The sequence below is a fragment of the Canis lupus genome, chromosome 4, assembly GCF_003254725.2.
Source record: "Canis lupus dingo isolate Sandy chromosome 4, ASM325472v2, whole genome shotgun sequence".
Taxonomy (NCBI): Eukaryota; Metazoa; Chordata; class Mammalia; order Carnivora; family Canidae; genus Canis; species Canis lupus.
In genome coordinates, this window is record NC_064246.1 from 67,406,248 (window position 1) to 67,429,403 (window position 23,156).

At 34.9% G+C, this 23,156-nt stretch overlaps 1 protein-coding gene across 3 annotated transcripts in view; it reads right to left on the reverse strand.

Annotated features, from left to right (window-relative positions):
* Positions 1-22,085, reverse strand: part of CCDC152 (coiled-coil domain containing 152) — a 32,016-nt gene extending 9,931 nt beyond the window's left edge. For all 3 annotated transcript variants that reach the window (XR_003131622.3, XM_025436239.3, XM_025436238.3), the window contains exons 1-7: positions 21,566-22,085; positions 19,785-19,890; positions 13,119-13,187; positions 8,538-8,602; positions 5,010-5,112; positions 2,636-2,763; positions 637-720 (exon numbers count right to left, since the gene is read on the reverse strand). Coding sequence is in view for 2 of the 3 variants with exons in the window: in XM_025436239.3 (XP_025292024.1) it covers positions 637-720; positions 2,636-2,763; positions 5,010-5,112; positions 8,538-8,602; positions 13,119-13,187; positions 19,785-19,890; positions 21,566-21,652 (642 nt within the window). In the remaining variant the exon portion in view is untranslated. The remainder of the gene's footprint in view (positions 1-636; positions 721-2,635; positions 2,764-5,009; positions 5,113-8,537; positions 8,603-13,118; positions 13,188-19,784; positions 19,891-21,565) is intronic.
* Positions 22,086-23,156: the final 1,071 nt, after the last annotated feature.

Genomic DNA, 23,156 nt, shown 5'->3' on the forward strand with positions numbered 1-23,156 from the left:
ACCATAAAGGAGGATCTGAACAAAAATCTATTATCTGAGTGCCTAAATAACTTCAGAATAGTAGGTCAACTTGAGTTCAGACTATATTATAGAATTCCTTAGATGGTCCAGAGTCAAAGAACTTCTCTAACGTTTTAATTTACTGCTAAGATTTATTATTTTAAATTGAAAGTGAATTTTAAAGATTTTATTTATTTATTTTACACACACACACACACACACACACACACAGAGAAAGGTAGAGAGAGAGAGAGGGAGGGAGGGAGAATGCTTCTACCTGCATGCAGTTGGGAGGGGGAGAGGGAAGGAGAGGGAAAGGGAGAGGAGAGAGAGAGAGAGAATCTCTCAAGCAGATTCCATGCGGAGTGCATAGCTGGATGGAGGGTTCAATCTCATGATACTGAGATCATGACCTGAGCTGAAATCAAGAGTTCGATGCTTAACTGAGCCACCCAGGCACCTCAAATTGAAAGTGACCTTTAAAGATTATTCAAAACTCAGTACCTTTCTGATTGTGTGATATATTTTAAGAAAAACTGTTAAGTACATTAATAGTAAATACTAGATAGCTTTTATAGAAACACATTAAAAAGATTATTTTCTTAAGCAATAGCTAAGGAAGAAAATCTCACATACCCTTCTGTAGATACTCTGTGGCAAAATAGTAGAATCTGGATATGGTTTTGATTTAGTTTGAACTCTTGCTAGTTTGGCATCAAACTGAATCAAGTTTAAAAAGAAAGTTAATTGAGAACATTCTAGCTAGACAACTAGAAACAATTATTTCTATAGCTCTTAGCATAATCCATTATATTTTTTTTAACACACCTATAATTTAAGTATATTCTCTGTATAACATAAGATACAGAAGTCTTTCTTTAAGAAACAGTTTTTAAGAAAGAGCAAAGAACACTCAATCAAGAGTAATTTTGCTGCATGTTAAAATTACCTGGAGAGTTTTTAAAAAGTACCAAATGCCTGGGCAGTACGTTAGAGATTCTGGGATAGAGTCAGCATAATCTTTTTGTTAAGACATTAGGTAGAGAATCTAGATAAGCAGGATTGGGAATCTAGTTAACTTAAAGATGGATAAAAATATTTTCATGTTACCATGAATGTCCTTTTATAAAAAGAAAACATAGTGTAGTCAACAGTCATGGGATAAGAACTCCTATACCCTTCTGTAAAACCCTTGAGGCTAAGTAGTAGAATTTGTATACCATTTTGTTGATTTAGTTTGAACTCTTACTGGTTTGACATTAAACTGAATCAGGTTTAAAAATTCTCACAGGTCATTCTTACAGGTCATACACACACACACACACACACGCATATATATGTATATATATATATTTTTTTCTTCAAAATCTTCCATTATAATTCTTCCCTACAGGCTGAGTTCAGTGTAGTCTCTCTGTGGTCTAAACACAAACTGTGAGATTGGATTGTGTTCTGGTTTACGGAGGGAAATGGATATCTACAATGAAGATGAACAATGAAGAGCGTTCTATGTATCAGTATAACAATAGACTTGGGCTCCAGCGACAGAGTACAGATATCAAACAAAATGCACATTTTCAGTAAATGGATTGGAAGTTGATGGTAGATCTTGAAACATAGCCTATTGTATCTCAGTGGGCTATTCAGCCCATCCTCTCTGTGGGTTGTGGGTAGATCTTGAAACATAGCCTATTGTATCTCAGTGGGCTATTCAGCCCATCCTTTCTGTGGGTTGTGGGCATACTTGACCAGAGATGGTAGCAGCAGCAAAATGCCTCTCAAGTCAACATCAGTCCCCTTTTGCTCAAAGATTCTACAGATTTCACCATTGTACCTCACCAAGAGATACCAAACGTTCATGAACATGAATAGGAAGTTATCTTAATGAAGCTGGTGAATTCTGACTACATAAAGTAAAGTGGGAGTCAGGCTGGGAAAGAGCAATGGAAGAATGATGGAAGTGGAGATGATTAGAAGCAAGAAAAAAATTTTAAAGAACAAATATATTGTCAAAACATCTATGTCTTTGAGATTCTGACATAGGTTAAACAACCTCCTGAAAAGGCTTTGGAACCTAGAACTGGAACTGTAGCCTTTGATATGCACTATTTGAAGTCCCTTTAACATTAAAAAAAACTGGTTTGTCTGCCCGTATAAGTATTTTCTATACGTTTATTAGGGAGCCACTTACCAATTTTTAAAAGCTGAAGGAATTTCTAATTGATTTACTGTGGTATCACAGTTTCTGCTGAGGAGAGAAAAATGTTAAGGACTAGAAACATTATCTCCACTGCTGGAATGGTAGTCCTATGAAGCTTACATAGACTCAGCTGCAAAGCGTGGGGAAATCACAAATCTCCAGTCTCAGAGGAAACAGTACCCTCTGTGGAAAACAGGACCCTTTGAACAACTGAAGAGTCCTACCTTCCGGCCAAGTGCTGAAAGGCAGGGTAGCTACCATTATCTGATGTTTGAGAACTGCTTGTGATGGAGAGTGAGGCTGTGTGTGTGTGTGTGTGTGTGTGTGTGTGAGTTGGGTCTACTCCTGAAATTTATCTCACTGTGATGAAAAAAACCCAAAGTCCAGTCTCGACTAAGAGATGCATCTTCAAATTTAGCAGACTTGTGCACTTACCTCTAATTGTAATTTGATTATTTCACTTTGTTTTTCCTTTTCTTGAGTTCTTAACTTTGCATTTAACTCTGAAATTTCCAGCTCCTTTTTCTCTATCAGTTCTTTATGTTTTTCTTCATTTGACTCAACTGAACAAAAATAAAATTAACTCATCTTAACATTTCAAAAAGCTTATAAGCTTGTATTTCTTAGCATTTTAAATAATCTATAAGATAAATTTTATTAATAAAAACATATCTTTTAGAAACCATTTGTATGCAGGGTAGCTTTTATATATTTTTGACAAGCCCATGCAAAATGCTTGAGACATAAAGATTACCCATGAAATGCTTTTTTAAAAAAATATTGTATTTATTTATTAGAGAGAGAGTACAAGCTGGGGAGAGGGGCTGGGGTGGGGGGAGGGAGAAGCAGGTTTCTTGTTGAGCAGGGATCCCAATGCAGAGCTCCATCCCAGGACCCTGGGATCATGACCTGAGCCAAAGGCAGACGATTAACTAACTGAGCCACCAAGGCACCCCCATGTAGTGCTTTTCTAAAAAAAATTATTTATTCATGAGAGACAGAGAGAGAGAGAGAGTGAGGCAGAGACATAGGTAGAGGGAGAAGCAGGCTCTATGCAGGGAGCCCAATGCAGGACTTCATCCCAGACGAGGTGATCATGCCCTGAGCCAAAGGCAGATGCCCAACCACTGAGCCACCCAGGTGTCCCATGAAGTGCTTTTCAACAAATAAACTGACCTGTATTCTTAAACATCAGTTATATATATATATATGTAGTGTATATATATATACATATATATATACACACACACACACACACGCACACACATATATGAGAGAGAATAAATAGGAGACTTAGTGGTTAGAGAGGTTAGAGAGAGACACAAAGCCTGGATTCCTAGGTATAGAGGGCTCCAAATTACTGGATGATTTTAGAGCTACATGAAACCCTTGCTAAACTCTATTCTACATGATTAGGTCTCTGTCATAGTCACACCACATGTCTATGCTTCATCAAATTTCCTCTTCTCTCAACTTTCCTATTCCTATTAATGACACCATGTCATCCAGGATGGGAGCCTCAAGGAAATTTCTGACTATAGGAAGAAAAGAAAATCAATTATTGATTAGCTCCACTAACAAAGGTTCTCCATCCAGGACTAATCTACTACTTATTTAGTTTCAAGCCTGGTTTTTCCTCACTTGGACTGTGTCCAGGCTCTTAATCACAAGTCCCTACACCCTACATGCTGTTGCCAGATTAGTCTTCCTAAAGCACACCTCAAAGTATGGCCATCACCTTCTCAAGAACTTTTAATCACTTCCCATTTTTTATCTTACAATTTAAGGGATCAAAGAATCCAGCCCTAGCCACGGTTTTAGGCTTCTCTTGCTAACCTTTCTGTGGGAGCAAAGAAAAGGTAGGAAATGGACTATTATTCCCTAGAATGTCCTATGTCTCCCCCTCTATATGTCTTGGCTTTTATTTTCTCTCTGCTGAGACTCTTTTTTCCATTTTCCCCAATGAATTTGAGCCATATTGAGTCTATAGGATCAGGGCCTAGTACTTAACCATATTGAAAGACAGAAGTTAAAAAAAAAAAAAAAAAAAAGAAAGAAGTTAGTCACTTTGATAAAATTCAGTTTAGAATTTTTCCTTTATTGTTTGTGTTTTTTAATTCTTTCTAGGAAGTTGTGGCTAACTCAGGTTCACAAAGATTATCTCCTATGCTTTCTCCTAGAAGTTTATAGATGTAGAAGTATGAGCCATACTATGAAAAGTTTTTATTATTTTCATGAAACCAGTTAATTCAAAATAAGTTCATAAAACCTGCTTTAGTGAGAGAAGGAAATTTCATTACTGAAATAATATTCCATATGCAGGGTGTATAAATATCAAAGTTATTAATTATACATTTCACTATAATCTTGTAAGGACATTAACTGCTTCATATTAAGTAATGTTAAGTGCAAAAACCATAAATCTAGTTTAGAAATGTTGTAATTTATATTGAATAAACATATAGAAAGGTACAAAATTAAATTAAAATGTATCAAGGCAGGGACACTGGAATGGCTCAGTCGGTTAAGTGCCTGCCTTCAGCTTCAGGTCATGATTCCAGGGTCCTGGTATTGAGCCCCCACATCAGTCTCCCTGCTCAGTGGGCAGCTTGCTTCTCCCTCTCCCTCTGCCGCTCCTCATGCATGTGCTCTTTTGCTCTCTCTTACATAAATAAATAAAATCTTTCAAAAAATGTATCAAGGCAATGTTCATTCAAGAATATTGGCAATTACTGAAAGAAGTCCATACATGCATTTAAATTATTTAATTATGTCTTAATATTCAGTCAGCTAAAAACAAAAAACTTACTTTTCTCCTGCATGTCCTGATGAAGTTTCCTTATTTCTATCTTATGTCCCTCCTCTTTGATTTTCATTTCACTCAAAAGTTTGGCAATATTATTCTGATATTCCTAAAGATTAAAATATATATTCATTCCTCAATTAAATGTGTACACAACTTTCCATTAATTAGAAAGGTGAAATTCTCAAAGTTTATGTTAATTTTTAATATGTAATCATATTTAGAGGGGAAAGATATTGTCAATTGCTTGAATAATCAGCTTTAAAGATCAATTTCTGGTCCAAGGAGATAGAAACCATCTAGAGACAATGTCTTATCTTTGCTTCCTGAATACTCGTCATCACTATTTATCATAGATGCTCAAAATATTTTGTTAATTGTATGAATAAATGCCACAATAGCATTAAAATATGTCCACTAAAGCCAATGCTATACTTTAGAGCCAATAGAAGGTTCTGTTTGGTAACTGGCAACCCTAACCTAACATAGGATGAATCCTGTGAATGTGCTCTTAAGTTTTGTTTCTGAAAATTATATATACATTCCTAATTCCCAGAAGGAGGTTAAACACTATCCATGGTAAGGGTTAGCTTTATGAGGAGGAGGCTAGAGAAGGATGAATTTGGGAGTTGAGAAGTTCTCAACAGGTGCCTGAGATTGGTTTCTTAGATTGCTGAAGCACAGAAGTGATTATTGCACTAATGGGGAGAGAGGCATTCAGAGATGTGCTGGGAAGTGAAAGCCCCCAAAGATAAAATTTACAATTTTTCCAGAGGGATGTTTCTACATAAAGAAACCACTCACAGCCTAAGATGTAGGTAGGAAAAAGGAAAGAAGAAAGAATATAAGTAAAGTAGGATACTAATAAAGGTACATTAATGAAGGCAAGAGGTTCAAGAAAACCTTCTAAAGTAAACATCATAAAAGCAGGGACTTTGTTTTTACTCCCCATTGTATCTCCAACTCCTAGTGTATATCTCTGGATAATATTTGTTGAATGAATAAGATGCCAATAAGAATTATTTAAGTAAAATCTCCTAGCCTAGACCCAGTAAATGAGTTTTTAAAGATCCATTAATTTTCTGAAATCGTATGAAACTTAGACACAGGTATGTATGCATGTGTACCACTGAGCACTTTTTCTCAGAAAGTGTTCATGGCTTTCTTTCCTTCCTTCCTATCTTCTCTTTCTTTCCTTATTAAATATTTTATTTATTTATTCATGAGAGACACACAGAGAGAGAGAGAGGCAGAGATATAGACAAAGGGAGAAGCAGGGAGCCCGATGTGGGCCTGAATCCCAAGTCCACGGGATGACGCCTTGAGCTGAAGGGAGATTCTCAACCACTAAGCCACCCAGGCATCCCTGTTCCCAGCTTTCAACAGGTATTCAGGGGGTATTGAGCAGGTTAGATATCTATAACTAAAAATAGAGGTATATTTGCCGAGATGATGTAAGTTCAAGGGGTTATACTGCGGATACCTACTTGTGCTACTCATCCTGCCTGGCAACTTGTAGGAATAGGCAAACCTATCTAATCATTGGCTTTGATTTAAGCTTGGTAGATGAATATAGGGGTGAATCTCATAAATTGCCATTTTTCACATGCATGTATCTAGATTTCTAGGTGGGCAGCTACAGAGTGGCTTTTATAAATTACTCCCAACTCAACTAGATGCACTAAGCATTTGCTGCTCTGCGAAACCCAAAAGATAAATCTGTTTTCATTCCTCATTGATTTTGCTGCCTGAAGATGCCACCACTGAAATGGAAAGCTTCCATTAATTTGGAAAGACAGGATTTTCACTCTAGCCTCCAGGCATAAAGGTTATTTTAATGTATGGGCTCAGGCCCGCTATACCTGACTAGGTTCTTCCCCCCAACTTTAGCTTGTGTTAGTTCTGAGGAATCTGATTCTTTCTAAGGGGACCAAGTTGCAACAAATTATCCTTGGTTGCTTTCTTTTCATTTTCCTTCTGGGAACTATACATTTCAATGGGTAGCCCTCTGGTTGTGTTTTTGTTTTTATACTTAAGGATCTTCTATATACAAGTTACAAAACCTCTTCCAGACTTAAAAATAAGGCCATTCAGTACCTCTTGAGTTTTTTCCTAGAGAACAGTTCTCCATATGTTTTAGATGTGCCTGGACATTTTGTATCAGAGACTTCTCATTGGATTGAGGTTATTTTTAGCTTGCTTTGAACAGCTGCTAATTAAGAATTTCTGAATCTTGGATTATAGTGTTTTCTCTTTAATTTCCACCACTTTGAAAACTATAGTACCCTAGGCAAAGCAACATTCTATGGCTTAATATTTTAGAAGAGAAAGGCAAAAATTTCTCCCATTTCTCTTTCTGCCCCAGAATATATATACCCTCAACTATATATAGTTGAGCTTTAAAGGCAAGTATGAAAAGAATGGGAAAGAAAAAGAAAGGCATAAAGGAAAGGAAAAATAAAGGGTGGGATATATTCCATAGATATTTAAATTATCTCAAGTGAGGGAGCATGTTGAATTTGGAAATGATCCTTCAAGCTGGAGTTCTCAGGCTGATACAGATCCAATTTGAGTTTTAGAAATCTTAGGTCTGTCAGAGTTTGACATATTGGCTCTTGGGAGATGAAAAAAATGATCATAATATGCCTCACAAAGGGCAGGGGGAACTGATATTTACTCAGTACTTTTTATGTTCTAGGCATTGTGTTATCTGTTTTATAATTGCTGCCATATGCCATTTCTACAGAAGAAAAGAAAAAGTAACAGAGAGTATGCTAGCCTTTGGGAGATAAAATAATTGGTGATACACATAAAAATCTCCCTTCATTTGGATGATGTGATAAATTGCAATGGATTACTCAAATTAGAAAGATTAAAGATTTATTTATTCTATAATAAAAAGTTTAAAAGTGTTAATAGAATATACTCTAGGGGTGCCTGGCTGGCTCAGTCAGTGGAGCATGCTGATTCTTGATCTGGGTGTTGTGGATTTGAGCCCCACACTGGGTGTAGAGATTACTAAAAATAAAATCTTTGAAAAAAATAGGGTATACGCTACAGTAAAAATTCTATTAATGTAATTTAAAAACATGTAACAAAAGAGTTGCATTTCCCTTTTTGAAAAGAAAAAGTAATGTAAGTGATATATTAGTGTATTATAGTCCGCAAAGAGACCAGAATCCTTCAAACTCTTATTTCTTAAAAAATCCTCGCACAGGGATCCCTGGGTGGTGCAGCGGTTTGGCGCCTGGAGATCCGGGGCGCGATCCTGGAGATCCGAGATCGAGTCCCACGTTGGGCTCCCGGTGCATGGAGCCTGCTTCTCCCTCTGCCTGTGTCTCTGCCTCTCTCTCTCTCTCTCTCTCTCACTGTGTGCCTATCATAAAAAAAAATCCTGGCACACATATATACATATCTATTTCCTCTCCAAATTTTGGCTGTCTTCCTAAATGAGAACAACTCCCCTTGTTTTCTAATTTGAGAAGACAAATGCTCTACAGGAATTTCATTGATTATAAAAATACATAAACTCACCTGTTCATAAGATTTTAACTTTTCTTTCATAAGATCAGCATTTCTTTTTAGTTGTTCATTTTCACCTGTGTAAAAATCACCAGATGGCATCCTAGTACGTAGCATTTTTTAATTAATATGACTTTTTACCAATAGCCTTCAGTAACTGTAACATTATAAATAAAGCAGGTGTATGGTTAGATTGATCCATATTTGAGGATTAGTCTAATTGGTATTACAGAATGGGTAAGGGAAATAAAACCACTGCCAGAAGAGAAGATAAGTGATATTTTAAGCTAGATATCTAAGCTAAAAATGGAGGAAGGTTTTATCCTATAGCAACATTATTGAGAGCATAGTTAAATTCACTTAATGTCTTTTCATGTAAAACTTAAATAAGAAAAAAAATGAATGAAATGTATTAATGTTTTGCATCTTTAATTTGCTCTGTTGTTTCAGACCTACCATAGTTGGTATCTTTTTGTGTATAACCAAAAATCATCTCCTGACTCAGGATAATAAAGAAGGAGCGGTGCTTGACAAGTTTTTGTACTCATTCTTGTTAACTTCTAGGCATTTTAGGGAAAAGCAGATATACTTAGACCAGGAAAGAGCCCATTCTGATATAGGTGTGATGAGGATTCAAAACAAAGCTAGGATCTGTATGTAAGACAGACATAAAAGGTGCTCAGAGCTAAAATTAGGCCAGGAGTAGCATGGTGCACCCAGATTGTAATTCAAAACCATTGTGAAATAGAGTCCAGGGCTTGAGTTCAGTGACTAACTGGGACAAGTGACAAGGCTGAATCAGACACTAGACCAGGATAACAATATTTCTAGTTCTGAATTATTTAGAATCAGTTGTCAATATCCATAAAATAACTTGCCAGAATTTTGATTGGGATCATACTAAATTTATAGATCAAGTTGGGAAGAACTGACATCTTGACAATATTGAGTCTTCCTATCCATGAACATAGACTATTTCTCCATTTATTTAGTTCTTTTTTGATTTACTTCATCAGATTTTTTTTTGTTTGTTTTCCTTATATAGATCGTATACATATTTTGTTATATGTATATCTAAATATTTCATTTTGGGGCTGTCAATGTATATAGCATTGTGTTTTAACTTCAAATTTCATTGCTGTATATTGGAAAGCAATTGATTTTTGTATATGGACTTTGTATACTGCAACCTTGCTGTAATTGGTTATTAGTTCCAGGTTTTTCTTTTTTTTTTCCCCAAATATTGGGATTGTCTACATAGATGATGTCATCTATGAACAAAGACAGTTTTGTTTCTTCCTTTCCAATCTGTATACCTTTTATTTCCTTTTCTTGTCTTATTGCATTAACTAGAACTTCTAGTTCAATATTGAAAAGGAATGGTGAGAGAGGCTATTTTGCCTCATTTCTGATCTTAGTGGGAAGCCTCTAATTTCTCACCACTAAGTATGGTATTAGCTGTAGGCTTTTATAGATTTTTTTTTTTAAATTAAGTTGAGTACATGCCCTCTATTCCTAGTTTACTGAGATTTTTTTTTTTTTTAAATCATGAACGGGTGTTGGATCTTGTTAAATAGTTTTTCTGCATCTACTAATAAGATCATCTTTTCAGTCTGTTGGTACTCTGGATTAAATTAATGGATTTTTTTTTTTAATTAATGGATTTTTGAATGTTGAACCAGTCTTGCATACTTGAGATAAATCCCACTTTGTGGTAGTATATAAACCTACCAATGTATACTAATAACACAGTATATGTGACCTAAATTGAATTTAAATAAAATTTTTTAAAAACCTACATTGGTATTTGAAAACACTTTTTTCAAATGAATTACTTGTTTTTTTACTTTTGTGTGACAAAATAACATGAAAAATTGTTTTATTGTTGTTTGTACTTTTTAAAAGGATTTATTTATTTATTTTAGAGAGAGAGGGAGTGCATGTGCATGCAGGAAGGAAGGGCAGAGGGAGAGGGAGAGAGAAACTCAAGCCTACTTTACTCTGAGCACTGAGCCTAGTGGAGGGCTCAATCTCCAGACTCTGAGATCATGCTCTGAGCTGAAACTGAGTCAGAGGCTTACCTGACTGCACCACCCAGGTGTTCCTGTTGTTTGTACTTTTGTTGTGTTGTTGTTAAGAAAGTCATTTAAGTCTTTATTTCTTTATATAGTATCTGAGGTTTCCATATTGGTTAAAAAGATACCTCACAACTCTAGGTTGAATCCTGCATACAGCTAGTGTTCTATCCTGAATTTTAAGTTTTTATTGCTCTTTTTTACATTGAAGTCTTATCCATCTGGAATTTATTTCTAATGCAGTGGGAAAGAGTCCAACTTTCTTTTCTCCTAGATGGAAAGCTAGTCGTGCCAGTACCGTATGTTAACATGCCATTCTTTTTCCAATAAATTGAAATATTTTTTGTGTCATATATTTTTAAAATTTTCAAACTACTTTCAATTTGAGCAATAATTTTTTCTTTAGGAGTAAACTAATCATTGATTAGCTTCCTTTCTCAGATAATTCTTTTATAGCTATTATCTTTTTAAAAACATTATAGTGAGTGATCAATTTTGATTAATCATTTTGCTTACTATGATTGATTGATTCTGTATAGTAAAGTTATACTATACATAATAAAATCTTTTTGAAAACTTACCCTGATAGAGTATAAAGGTCTAAATAAATTCAAGTAATTCAGGTTTAGTTCAGACAGGAAAAAAAAGCAATATTAAATTGTAAGAAATTATCTAGAGATAATTGGCAAAAATAAGCTTGAATTCTACTGATTTTAGAGGTGCTTTGTGTTTACAGCTGATTTAATGTTTCTCTTCTCCATGACATTCTGACCATGTGTTTGAATTCCTAAATTAAATTCCTGAATTCTCTTTCCATGAACAAAAATCTCTGAATCTTGTTTTCTTTGCCCTGATAGTAATTAACCACAGGTTAGATGGAAGAATGATACTATCTGTCATACAATGAATTACTGGGGTTCTCCTAAACTAGCATATAATATACAGTAATATAAGATAGGAGAAATCCCTATCATTTTGATATGTTGTGATGAATCATACTCTATTTCTAAGGACCTATATCCATGCTTTAAACTCCAAACACACATTACTTCAAAGACTGGATATTATATCTGTGAAAAGATTGTATCCTTGACCACTGGTCAATACATCTTTTTTACAAAAAATAACTATAATTCAGTAATGAATATTTTAACATTAACTTCCTGGGACTTCAAAATAACTTTAATATCTGACCGATGTTTTATTTGAACAAAATCTTGGGAAGAACCAAGTTAAATACCATTTGGCTCCTAGAATAAGAGGATTGTAAGGATAATGAACATTCACAAATTTTTAAGTGCAGTTAGGTATATTTAGTCACAGAGAAGGGAAAAGTTGTTCTGAACCATCAGCATTGAGATGGCAAAATGAGAGCTCAAACCAGGCGTGTGATGGCATTCAAAGGCTGAAAACAATGAACAGACTGCTAGAGCCAAGAAAAGTGAAAAATCTATGGGACATAAGGGTCAGAAGTCTGCAGGACTAAGCCAAAAATAAATAAATAAATAAAAGGCATTGGAGATGGTATTCTCTATCTATTACCCTTCTTGATCTCTAGAACAGCTTTTAGTGGTGTATTGTTGGTAAAAAGAATCCTTTCTGTTCTGTACTGCAGATACTGTTTGACAATGTAAATGTGAAGTCTTTTAATATATTTTTATATTTGTTTCATCAACACTTGAAGAAATATCTTAGGGTAAGGCAATGGGAGGGGGAGTAAGAACTAATAGTAATTCTTAAAGATAGATTTCAATGAGAATATTATAAAGACAATAAGGAATATTATGCCAAAGTAAATAAATGGTATGTAAGATCATTATTATGTTTCACCTACACTTGTAAAGTACTTTCTTTATGATAGAAATAGAGGGCTAAAATTAAACATTCTTATTTGGTGTTTTATGTTGGGAGGGACTTTGAAGGCAATTTCATCTAATCTACAATATAGTAGAGGAAAATCCCATAAACAGTGCACTGTAGCTAAGTCAGAACAGGACAAAACACTTGGTTGCTTTGTCCATTTTGTCAATGAATAGGCACATATGGGTTAGCATGACTAGCAAAAATAAGGTAAGCTGAAGGTGTTTGCTTCATTTACACAAACATAGCCTCAGTTTATGATAAAAAATTAAACTATCACTGCAGTTTGAATAGTGTATTTATTCATCATGTAACTACTAGTAGATAACTACCCTTCAAAACTGAACAGAAGGACATTAAAGACCAAGAGTACTCCCAAGAATAAATATATTTCTAAACTTTTGAAATAATAAAGAGAATTATGGCCTATTATAAAACATTCTCTGATGTCCCTGTCAGAATATGACTGAATTGTTCCATTCAGTGGTATTTCTTACTTCATAATAATTTAGGAAAGTAGGATTTGGTAGTGAGGAGTCCTGGTGTTAGCAGATGAATGTTAGACCAGATTTAAAAGAAACTTACTGTTAATGATGTAAAAACTATTTTTAAAGATACTCAGATATTACATAATTTTAAAGATTTTTTTCTAACTTACCTTTCAAATTATGTTGAGACTCAATGGTCTGTTGTAGCCCTTTTATCATACTATGAAGAGTAGCACATTCTAAAATATGAAAGACATATTTATTCAAAAATTATTTGTTTTCATTTTGGAACTATTCTCTCAAAGTTGAAAGACTTAAATAAAATACTTAATTAACAATTATGAGAGCTTAATAAAACAACCACCTATCTCAGAGTAAATAATGTAATAAGTACTTTTTAATTACCCTTGAAATCAAATGCATTCTGGGATTTGGTCATGAGTTTTCTACGCACAATAAATTCAGCATAGGAGGGATCTCCCGCTCCACATGCTTTAGCAATAGTTTCCCTAGATGGAAGGCACACTTGGGCATGTTTGGGTGCCTGCATTCCAAGCATTTATCCCCTGATATGTGAATATTAGCTTTCATTATATTCTTGGTTATAACTTGTAGTAGCTAAACCTTTGGTCAGTAGCAACACAGATGGAAATTTCTGTAATCCAAGCAGTCCACTTGGCTGTAAGCTCCAGGATATCAGGGGCTATTTTCTGTTTGTTCACCATTTCTCCCTAATATTTAGAGTAGTGGCATTCCATAAACATTTGCCAAGTCATTGATTGACAGGTAATATTCTAGTAAACTGAAGCAAGAAGGGGTAAGTGGAAAAGCTCTGGTCTGAAAATAACATATATTTGTATTCTAAGTGCTTTACAAATATTGAATAATTTATCCCTCCTAACCCTATTATGTAGGTTCTAGTGTTTGCTTCATTTTATATATCTGGAAACTGACACACAGAAATTTAGTAAATTGCCCAAGATCACATTTATAACTAATAAGTGGTAGAGCTACAATTGGAGCCTTAGCAGTCCAGCAATAAAGTCTATGATTTAACTACTTTATTACCACAAAGAAGACCAGCTAAGGAGCACTCCTTTAGAGTAATATGAGTAGGTTGGAGGCCCTGGAGAGAGGGTAGAAACAGTATTAGAGAAAGACTCTTGCTGATGGTTATTGCTGTTGCATTTTTACTAGAAGGTTAGGGAGCACAGGTTGCACTAGTTTAAGCTTACAATTATACTAGGCAAATATATAGTGATGAAAATGTCACAAAAGAATAATTTTAAAATATTAAAACTTGTAAAATTTAAGGACAATTTCACCTTTTTTCTTCTTTTTTTTATTAGGACAACTTCACCTTTATGTGCTTGGCTTAATAGCTAGTAATATGGAGCCTTGTTCTTCTCTTTTTTTCAGTTTTAAAGGCCCAAGATAGATATTTAGCCAGGATGCACTAGTATGACATATTGACTGGCTTTCATTCTAATTGAACATCTGTTTTGATGGTTAAATATTAAATACCATATTTGTATCAAATAATAAAAACTTATCTATGTATAATAATAATACCATTTATTGAACATTTACTCTGCCAGGCACTATACTAAGTGCATTATAAACATTACCCCAATTAGTATTCAAAGGGTTGCTGAGAAGTTGGTATTATTAGCCTGATTTTACAAAGGGGGCAGTCATCCAAAGGGGTTTGGTCACTTGCCCGGGATTCCGGATTTAGTAAATGGAAGGTATGGACTTGAACATAGGTTTTTCTCATTTCAAATACTGCTGTTAATCTGCTATTCAATACTTTCTCAGGAATTAATTATATGATATTTTGATGAAACCATGAAACTTGGAGTCTGAGGGACTAGAATAAAGTTTCCTCTTTTTCACTCTCTAGCTATGACAATGGACAAGTAACTTAACCTATTTGAGCTTTATATTCTTCATCTGCAAAATAAAAAAGTATGGGTAATACCTATCCTTCCTCACATGTAAGACTGTTTTCATATATAATAAGGCTGTTCTGACAAGCAAACGAGAAAACAATACTTTTTTTTAAATTGGAGCTCAATTTGCCAACACATAGCATATCACCCAGGGCTCCTCCCATCAAGTGCCCCCCTCAGTGCCCGTCACCCAGTCACTCCAACCCCCACCCACCCCTTCCACTGTCCCTTGTTTGTTTCCCAGAGTTAGGAGTCTCTCATGTTCTGTCATCCTCACTGATATTTTCACTCATTTTCTCTCCTTTCCCCTTTATTCCTTTTCACTATTTTTTTTATATTCCCCAAATGAGTGAGAGAACACAACACTTTCTAAATTTACTCACAAATATTCAACATTGTTACTGTTTTTATTTCTCTCCTCTCAACAATTTGTATATATCTCTTCTTTCCATTTCTCACATTTCATTTTAGTTATTTGTGGCTTCTCCCACTAGATGGTGAACTCTTTCAAGTAAAGATCATATCTTATTAATTTTGATATTTCTTATACTTAATATGGTGACTGTTTCATAGGTGTTCAGAAATATTTTTATTTATTGACTAAAGGAAAGAACCAATACTGTGAGGGGAGAATGCAAAACTTTGCCTTCAGTTAGAGGTCCTGCACTGAGTCTTCACATACTTTCTTCAACTAATGAAAGTATTTTGTAGAAGTTAAAAGCTTTATGCAGATACAAAATTCTACTATTGTGGTTTTTCTCTCCACTGTGTATCTCCTCTACCATCCCCACCACCCACTCAAAAATCTCACCACCCTCCATTTTTATTCTTTTTCGGTATTCCCCAGTAATAGAATGATGGTTAACTTATATTTGACATTGCCTACTTCACATGTTACTATGTTAGCTGCTACAATTAGAAAAGTAAGGGGATGCCTGGCTGGCTCAGTCAGTGGAGCATGTGACTCTTGATCTTGGGTTGTTAAGTGTGAACCCCACCATGAGTATAGGGAGTACTTAGTATCTTTAAAAAAATTAAGGAGGCATAGACTCTACCATCTCTTCTCTTTGTGCCTTTTAGAGGAATAAATCCAGCAATTTGTGAAATATGGTAGCTGAAGCTATCTCAGTATAGTTGCCCCATGAGTAACATGGGGGCTAGCGATGCTAACTCCTGAGCAATCGAAAATCTGCGTGTAACTTTTGACTCTTCAAAAATTTAACTACTAGGGTACCTGGCTGCCTCAGTTTGTAGAGCATGTGACTCTTGCTCTCAGGGTCATACGTTTGAGCCCCACATTGGATGTAAAGTTTAGTTTAAGACAAAAATAAAGTTCAGAAACTTAACTACTAATACTAAGCCTACTGTTGGCCAGAACCTTCCTAATAACAAAGTCCATTAACACATATTTTATGTTATGTATTATAGCCTATATTCTTATAATAAAGTAAGCTAGAGAAAAGAAAATGTTATTAGGAAAATCACAAGGAAGAGAAAATACCTTTACAGTATTGCACTGTATTTATGAAAAAACACGCACATATAAGTGTCATGGAGTTCAAACCTGTATTGTTCAAGAATCAACTGTAATCAGCAAATTGAAAACAGAGCCCTGAAACTGAAAGTATACAGAATTTTTAAAAAATGCATATTTTCAAAATATGAACACAAGGTGGCTCTCTCAACACTTTCTTTTTCCCCAAAGGAAACTGGTTCAATAAAAAATCGTTCATACGATAGGATACTGCTCATTATTTTAGAATAAGGTTTTTAATTCTGTGTAAATCTTTTCCCACGCCATTTCTATTGGACTTTACAATGAATACTATCCTTTCCAAATCTTAAAAGTTAGAGTTCAGAATATTAAGCTACTTTTTATATTGTATAATTGAGTAAATAAATGATTATTTTGAGCTCAAATTTAGGCTCTACCATTAACTAGCAATTTGAGTATTGACATCTATTTCACAAAGCACTTGGAAATGTTGAATACAATTATGCATGAAAAGGCTTTTTTTAGCGCTTGGCCCTCAATACTAATATTATTATCATCTTGAACTGACACAGAAATTCTTTATCTTATATCAAATGTAGCCAATACAATATCATGGTCTTGTTCTTTATTGTTGAGCAAATCCAATCATATATGTAGTTCGTTCTACCTCTCTAAATGAATTAGTACATACTTGACTCTCTAAGCTGTCATTCCCATTAGTTCTTTTACTTCTGCTGTGTATTATCCAGTAAAAAGGACATTAGATTGAGAATAAGTAAAACTCGATTTTTAAAAAGCATTTGATTATTTTCTCAAATAATAAATACACATTAAACACAATAAAATAGTAAAAAATGATTATCTCTCCAATCTCTGCCCCTAGACCAGTTTCCCTTCCCCCAAAGCAAACACTATTACCAGGATGCTGATGCTGTTTATCTTTCCAGAGATATACAAATGTATGAGGGAGAAGATGTTCTGTGTATGCAAAAATATTTTTATAAAAATGATAGCATACTGTTGTGAACACTGTTATTTTCATTTACTGTATCTTGGAGATTATTCTATATCACATGGAGCTATTTTATTCTTTTTATCGCTCCTTAGTATTTCATTAAATAAATATGTCATAATTCATTTAATCAGGTTCCTATTGATGAATGTCACATTTGGAAAGGCCTTATCTGTACTAAAAAACAAACACACACAAAAAAATCCACAAAAACCCATATTATCTTCTATTTTTTTCTGTGGTTTCATTTTTTCACCTTTATGATAAACTATAGTTTTAGATGAATAGAACAATCAGGAAGGTATTACAGATAACTGCCAAATATCCTACACTGAGTTTACCCTATTAACATCTAATATTAGTATGGTATGTTTGTTACAATTGATGAACCAGTGTTGATACATTATTAACTAAAATTTATGCTTTATTCAGATTTCCTTAGTTTTTTTTATTTTTTTTATTTTTATTTTTTTATGTTATGTTCCTTTTCTATTCCAGGATCTCATTCACAAATACCACATCACATTTACTCATTTTGTCTTCTTAGGGTCCTCTTGGCTGTGATAGTTTCTCAGAGTTTTCTTGTTTTTGATGCCCTTGATAGTTTTGCAGAGTGCTGGTCAGGTATTTTGTAGAATGTCCCTTTATGGGGATTTGTCTTTTGCTTACCTCATAATTAGACAGGGCAATGGGTTTTTGGGAGGAAGATCACAGACGTGAAGTATCATGTGTATCATATCATATCAAAGGTACATACTATCAACATGACATCAAGTTGACCTTGATTGCTTGCCTTTAGTGACACATGTCAGGTTTCTCCACTGTATAGTTATTCTCCACCACCCCATTTTCCACTTTGTATATTTCACACAGTGAAGGAAATCACTATACACAACCCACTCTTCATGAGTGGGGCATTATGACTTACCTCCTTGAGGGAAAACCATTTACATAAGTTATTTGGAATTCTGCAGAAAAGAGGTATCTTCTCATTTACTTATTTATTTATCCTTATCAGTATGGGCTCACAGATATTTATTATATACTTTGGGTTACAACCCAATATTACTATTTAGTTTGTTGATCAAATTGTTCTAGCTTTGGCCATAGAGAACCCTTTCAGTTCGCTCTAGTGTCCCTTTGACATATCCCCATCATTGTAGAGTGTTTTATCTTTTTGAGCATTTTCCTGCTTTGTGGTACTACAAGATGCTTCAGGCTCATCTCAATATATTTCCTGCCCTAGTCCTAGAATCAGCCATTTCTCTAAGGAGCCCTGCTTCCTTCTATTGTAAAATAGTATTAGAAACCAAGATCTGGGTTCTTTTTGCTACTGCCCCTATTGTTTTTTGGTCCTCTGAATTGACATAGCAAGGAAATATCTGTATATGTTTGGATTTTCCACCTCTCCTGACATAGGGCACTGATTAGTGAGGAGTGTTGGTCTGGGAAAAAGGGTGGTTGGGATGAACAGAGTCAGTGCCCATCCTGGGGAACATTCCTAAACATCAGGCTTTCCTCCATGCAAATTTAAGAGAAAACTCCATCATGGAAACCACCCCTCTCCCCAAGAGGATATAGCACTGTGACCTCCCAAGCAGCAGGAGTACGAGGGGCATCCAAGGTACAGCTGGGCCCAGGACAGCAGGGTTTCAATGTCAGGCACAGTCACACTGTCAGGGCACACCAGGAACTTCATGGTGAACCTGAGGGAATTCAGGTTCTCTTGACTCCATCCAGATGCACTGAACTGGTTACATGGGAAAGCCAAGCACTACCGGGCCCTGGGGCTGGAGGTACAGCTGAAGCTCATTTGTCTGTGTGTAGTTCCAGACCACTGTGCCTCAAAGCAATGCGACATTCTCAAAGAGCAGCACCTACCCTGCAAAGAGCCCAGGCTCTCAGGGTCCCAGCAGGCCAGCAGGTGGGCAAAGAAGAATAGACCACAAGTGAGGCCAGTATGGCTGCTGGGAGATGAGAGGCACACATGGCCTGGCTATCTCAGAAGTGAGAGGAGAGCTTCAGACTAGGACCCATTGAAATTTCTTTTGGTGTAATTATGAGGCAGAAATTCAACTACTAGTTTTTCCCATGGTTTTGAAGGCCTGGACTGAGCCTTGGATTTGCCATTTCTTAGTTTAGTGGCCTCAGACAGATTAGCTTATTTCATCCTATGTTTCTTCATTACTGAGGTAGATTAGTAATACCAGTCTTCTCTGTCTACCAGGGTTATATAAGGATAAAATGAAATAATAACCCGGAAAGTTCTACACGAATTTAAAATATTTTACAAATGTATGGTATAATACTAATCACTGTTGTATCAAAAAACACTCTCATTAGAATTAGTATTACTTTAGGCAGCAAAAGTACTAACCTTCTTTAATTGAGACTTCCTTTGTTTGCATTACTTTTAACAAATAGTTAGTTTTTTCCAACTGCATATCTAGTATATTATTCTTTCCACTGGTTTCTATCATTTTCTGTAGAAGAAATAATATACATCATTACCAAAGTAACACTGCTATTTTGATTTTTTTAATCTATTGAAATGAAGACTAATGAAAACATAAACCATTTAATACCTAAAAGTCTAATACTAAGTCTGGCATGTATTTTATGTAAGTCAACTTCCTAAATTATTTTAATTTTAAAAGTAACATGGCAAAAATATAAAACAGACCTATAAAGAGTTATGAAAATAAAAAATATGACCTAACTTGAATCCCCTTCTTTCCAACTATTCAACTCTCAGTCCTATGGTTAACAATTCCTTTTATATATTTCCAAAATATTTTATGACTATCAACTATAGGAAAAGATCATATTATACTCTGTTCTGCACCTTGGATATTCCGTTTAGAACTGTTATCTTGGGGATGATGTCATATAAGCACATGTAGGACTACTTCATTCTTTTTAAGAGCTCCACTGAGTTTCATTTATGGGTATACTGTAATTTATTTAACTAGTCTCCCTATTGAGAATTTGCGTTTCCACTTTTCAGCTATTACGAATGATAAATAAGCATTCTTCACACATCTTTTTGGTATCTTTCTGCATAGTATAATAGCTGCCATATGCCTTTTGAACAGCTTCAAAAATTAATTGTATCATCTCTATCTCTACCCACTTCCTTATTCTGCTTCTGAATTTATCTCAAAGCAACTCCCTGACATTATACTAATTCATCCATAAATATCACCATCTACATGTATCTCTAAGAGATATGAGATAAAATGTTTAATATAATCACAATACCATTATCACATCACAAAAAATTAATATTTATTTAAAATATTTAAAGTAGATATTTCTGAATAATCTCCAAAAACTTTGCACCAATTCCTCTCCTACCACTAATGCTTATTTCTTTCTCTATTCTCTATTATTTAATAAGAGTCATTTGGTTAAGAAAACTGAGGTTCATTGCTTTAAAAAAGTTCATAATGTTACCTCCAAATACCCATCGTCATGAAATTTTCTTATTATGGCCATACTATACCGTACAGAGGAAAAGAAGGAATGGAGAAAAATGTTAAAGAGAGGTAGGTATTATTTCCCTTCCCATTTTTGCTTCACAAACCCACTCCACAAATCTTTCATTTACCCACCTACATCTTCTCAACAGCTATTCCTATTCATCTCCAAGGCAGACAAGGGGGGAAAACACTAATACATACTTGTGGGTTTGGTCTATCATGTAATTTGTCCAGAGTTGGGGGGGGGACTTCAAATGGGTCTGTTTTTAGGCAAAAAGAGAAGGAAAAGGGAACAGAATAGGACAGAGTAAAAAAAAAATATGAGTCATAATGGTAAGATGTTGAGGATTGAGTACGAATATTTCAATTCTTACTAAAAGATTCCTGGGTTTATGGACATTTTGAACATTAAGGATGTATTTTTCTTTTAACTTCAGCCAAAGTATATCCACTGTTTCCTTGTCCCAGAAACATTTTGATATAGTAGTACAAAGATCCAAAATGAAATATTTCAAATATGGATTTTAAAAATGAAAAAGGGCTTAGCAAAATAGATTTCCATTATTTTTACCTTGATTATTTTTTGGTACATTTTTCTTTCTTCCCAGCTCTTTCCACTGGTAAAAGCTGTTTCACTTTTCCTTTTTTACTGTAACTGTTTTATATCTTTACATACCTTTTCTATCTGTGAGAAGTCATGTATAAGTTTGTCAAGATTCACACTGCTAATCTTTTTCATACATCCTTCGCTGCTTTGATTCATGTCTAAACTAGTGAAGAATAAATAGGGTTAGAAATGGATGAAATAAACAAAAGCTAAAGCACCACAATAGTGGTAAGAACTCAAATACTAAAGTTTCTGTATTCCACCCATAGAGTACCTACTTGAGCTCCATTGCACTCTGAAAATTTCTGTATACTCATTATTAATAGCAGACAAATGCATTAAACCTTCCCTATTCCTTCCTCTCCATACCACCCCAGTCAAGTTTTCTCTAAACAAATCTAAAATTAGTGCAATGTTATATGCATATGTAGAAATTATTTGTTCCTATTACACAAAAAACTATGCCATCATGGGATCCCTGGGTGGCTCAGTGGTTGAGCGTCTGTCTTCAGCTCAGGGTGTGTGATCCTGGGATTGACTCCCACATCAGCCCCCCCCGCCAGGGGAGCCCGCTTCTCCCTCTGCCTGTGTCTCTGCCTCTGTGTCTCTCGTGAATAAAATTAAAAAAATCCAAACAACTATGCCATCGTTCAACTCATCTCTATGCCATCAGTATAACTGGACTTAAAATCTGGTGTGTTGTTAAATCTGATTGTGTGACTTTAAAATACAGGTCTTCTCAATTTAAGATGTTTAAAATGTTTGTTAGCTATAATGCCACAGATACTTTTTGCTGGATTTCCTGGAAGCGTGCTTATTGCTGTGGACTGAATTGTGTCCTCCTGCCCCCCAAATTCCTTTGGGAATAGCCAGCTAACTGTTGAAATGAAAAATGAGTTTCAGTCCTATGGAACCAATCATAAGAAATTCTACAGAATTCCAGAGGCAAACTCATCCAGTCAGGATGAACAAACAAATTGACTTTCACAAAACTACCAGATTTTATATTTGGGGCTAGGAGAGGGTCTAGAAGAATTAGGATTAACACAATCTAAAAGTATGAGACACTTGTCTTTAGGCTTTTCACAAGCAAATTGGAAGAAGAAAATATAAATTTGAAATTTAGGCATCCTAGATTGGGAAAGATCAAGTGTCAATGCCTGGTGCGTGAAAGTGGTAGTGGCAGCTAGTCCAAAGAAAAAGGCAAGTACAATTCCTAAAGTAATTTCAGGGGTCACATTCTTCTTTAAAATGAGGTACACCAAAACAGACATTGCTTGGTCATCTGTTATTTCACAAAGAAATCTCATTTCCTTTCTCTTTTTGATGTTCTATGACATCAACAACTATTAGCAGTTTTTAAGTGAACGAATTTTAGCTGTATTTTTCAGTTTACTATATTATTATTCTCCATCACACATTCAAGTAAAACGCTCTACAAAATCCCTTAAGAAGCCACAACTTGATCTTCCAGACAGGTGAATGGCTTTAATTGCATCCCATGATACATACAGCAAAATTCCTATCGCGTAAAATTCAAAAATCATCACTACTTGAGAAGTTGTTACTCTTTAACAGAACTATAGGATAATCTGAAGTAGTGCAAAATTTCCCCTCTCGACTTTTTTTCTTTTCAGTTCCTAACATTTTAAGTAAAAAG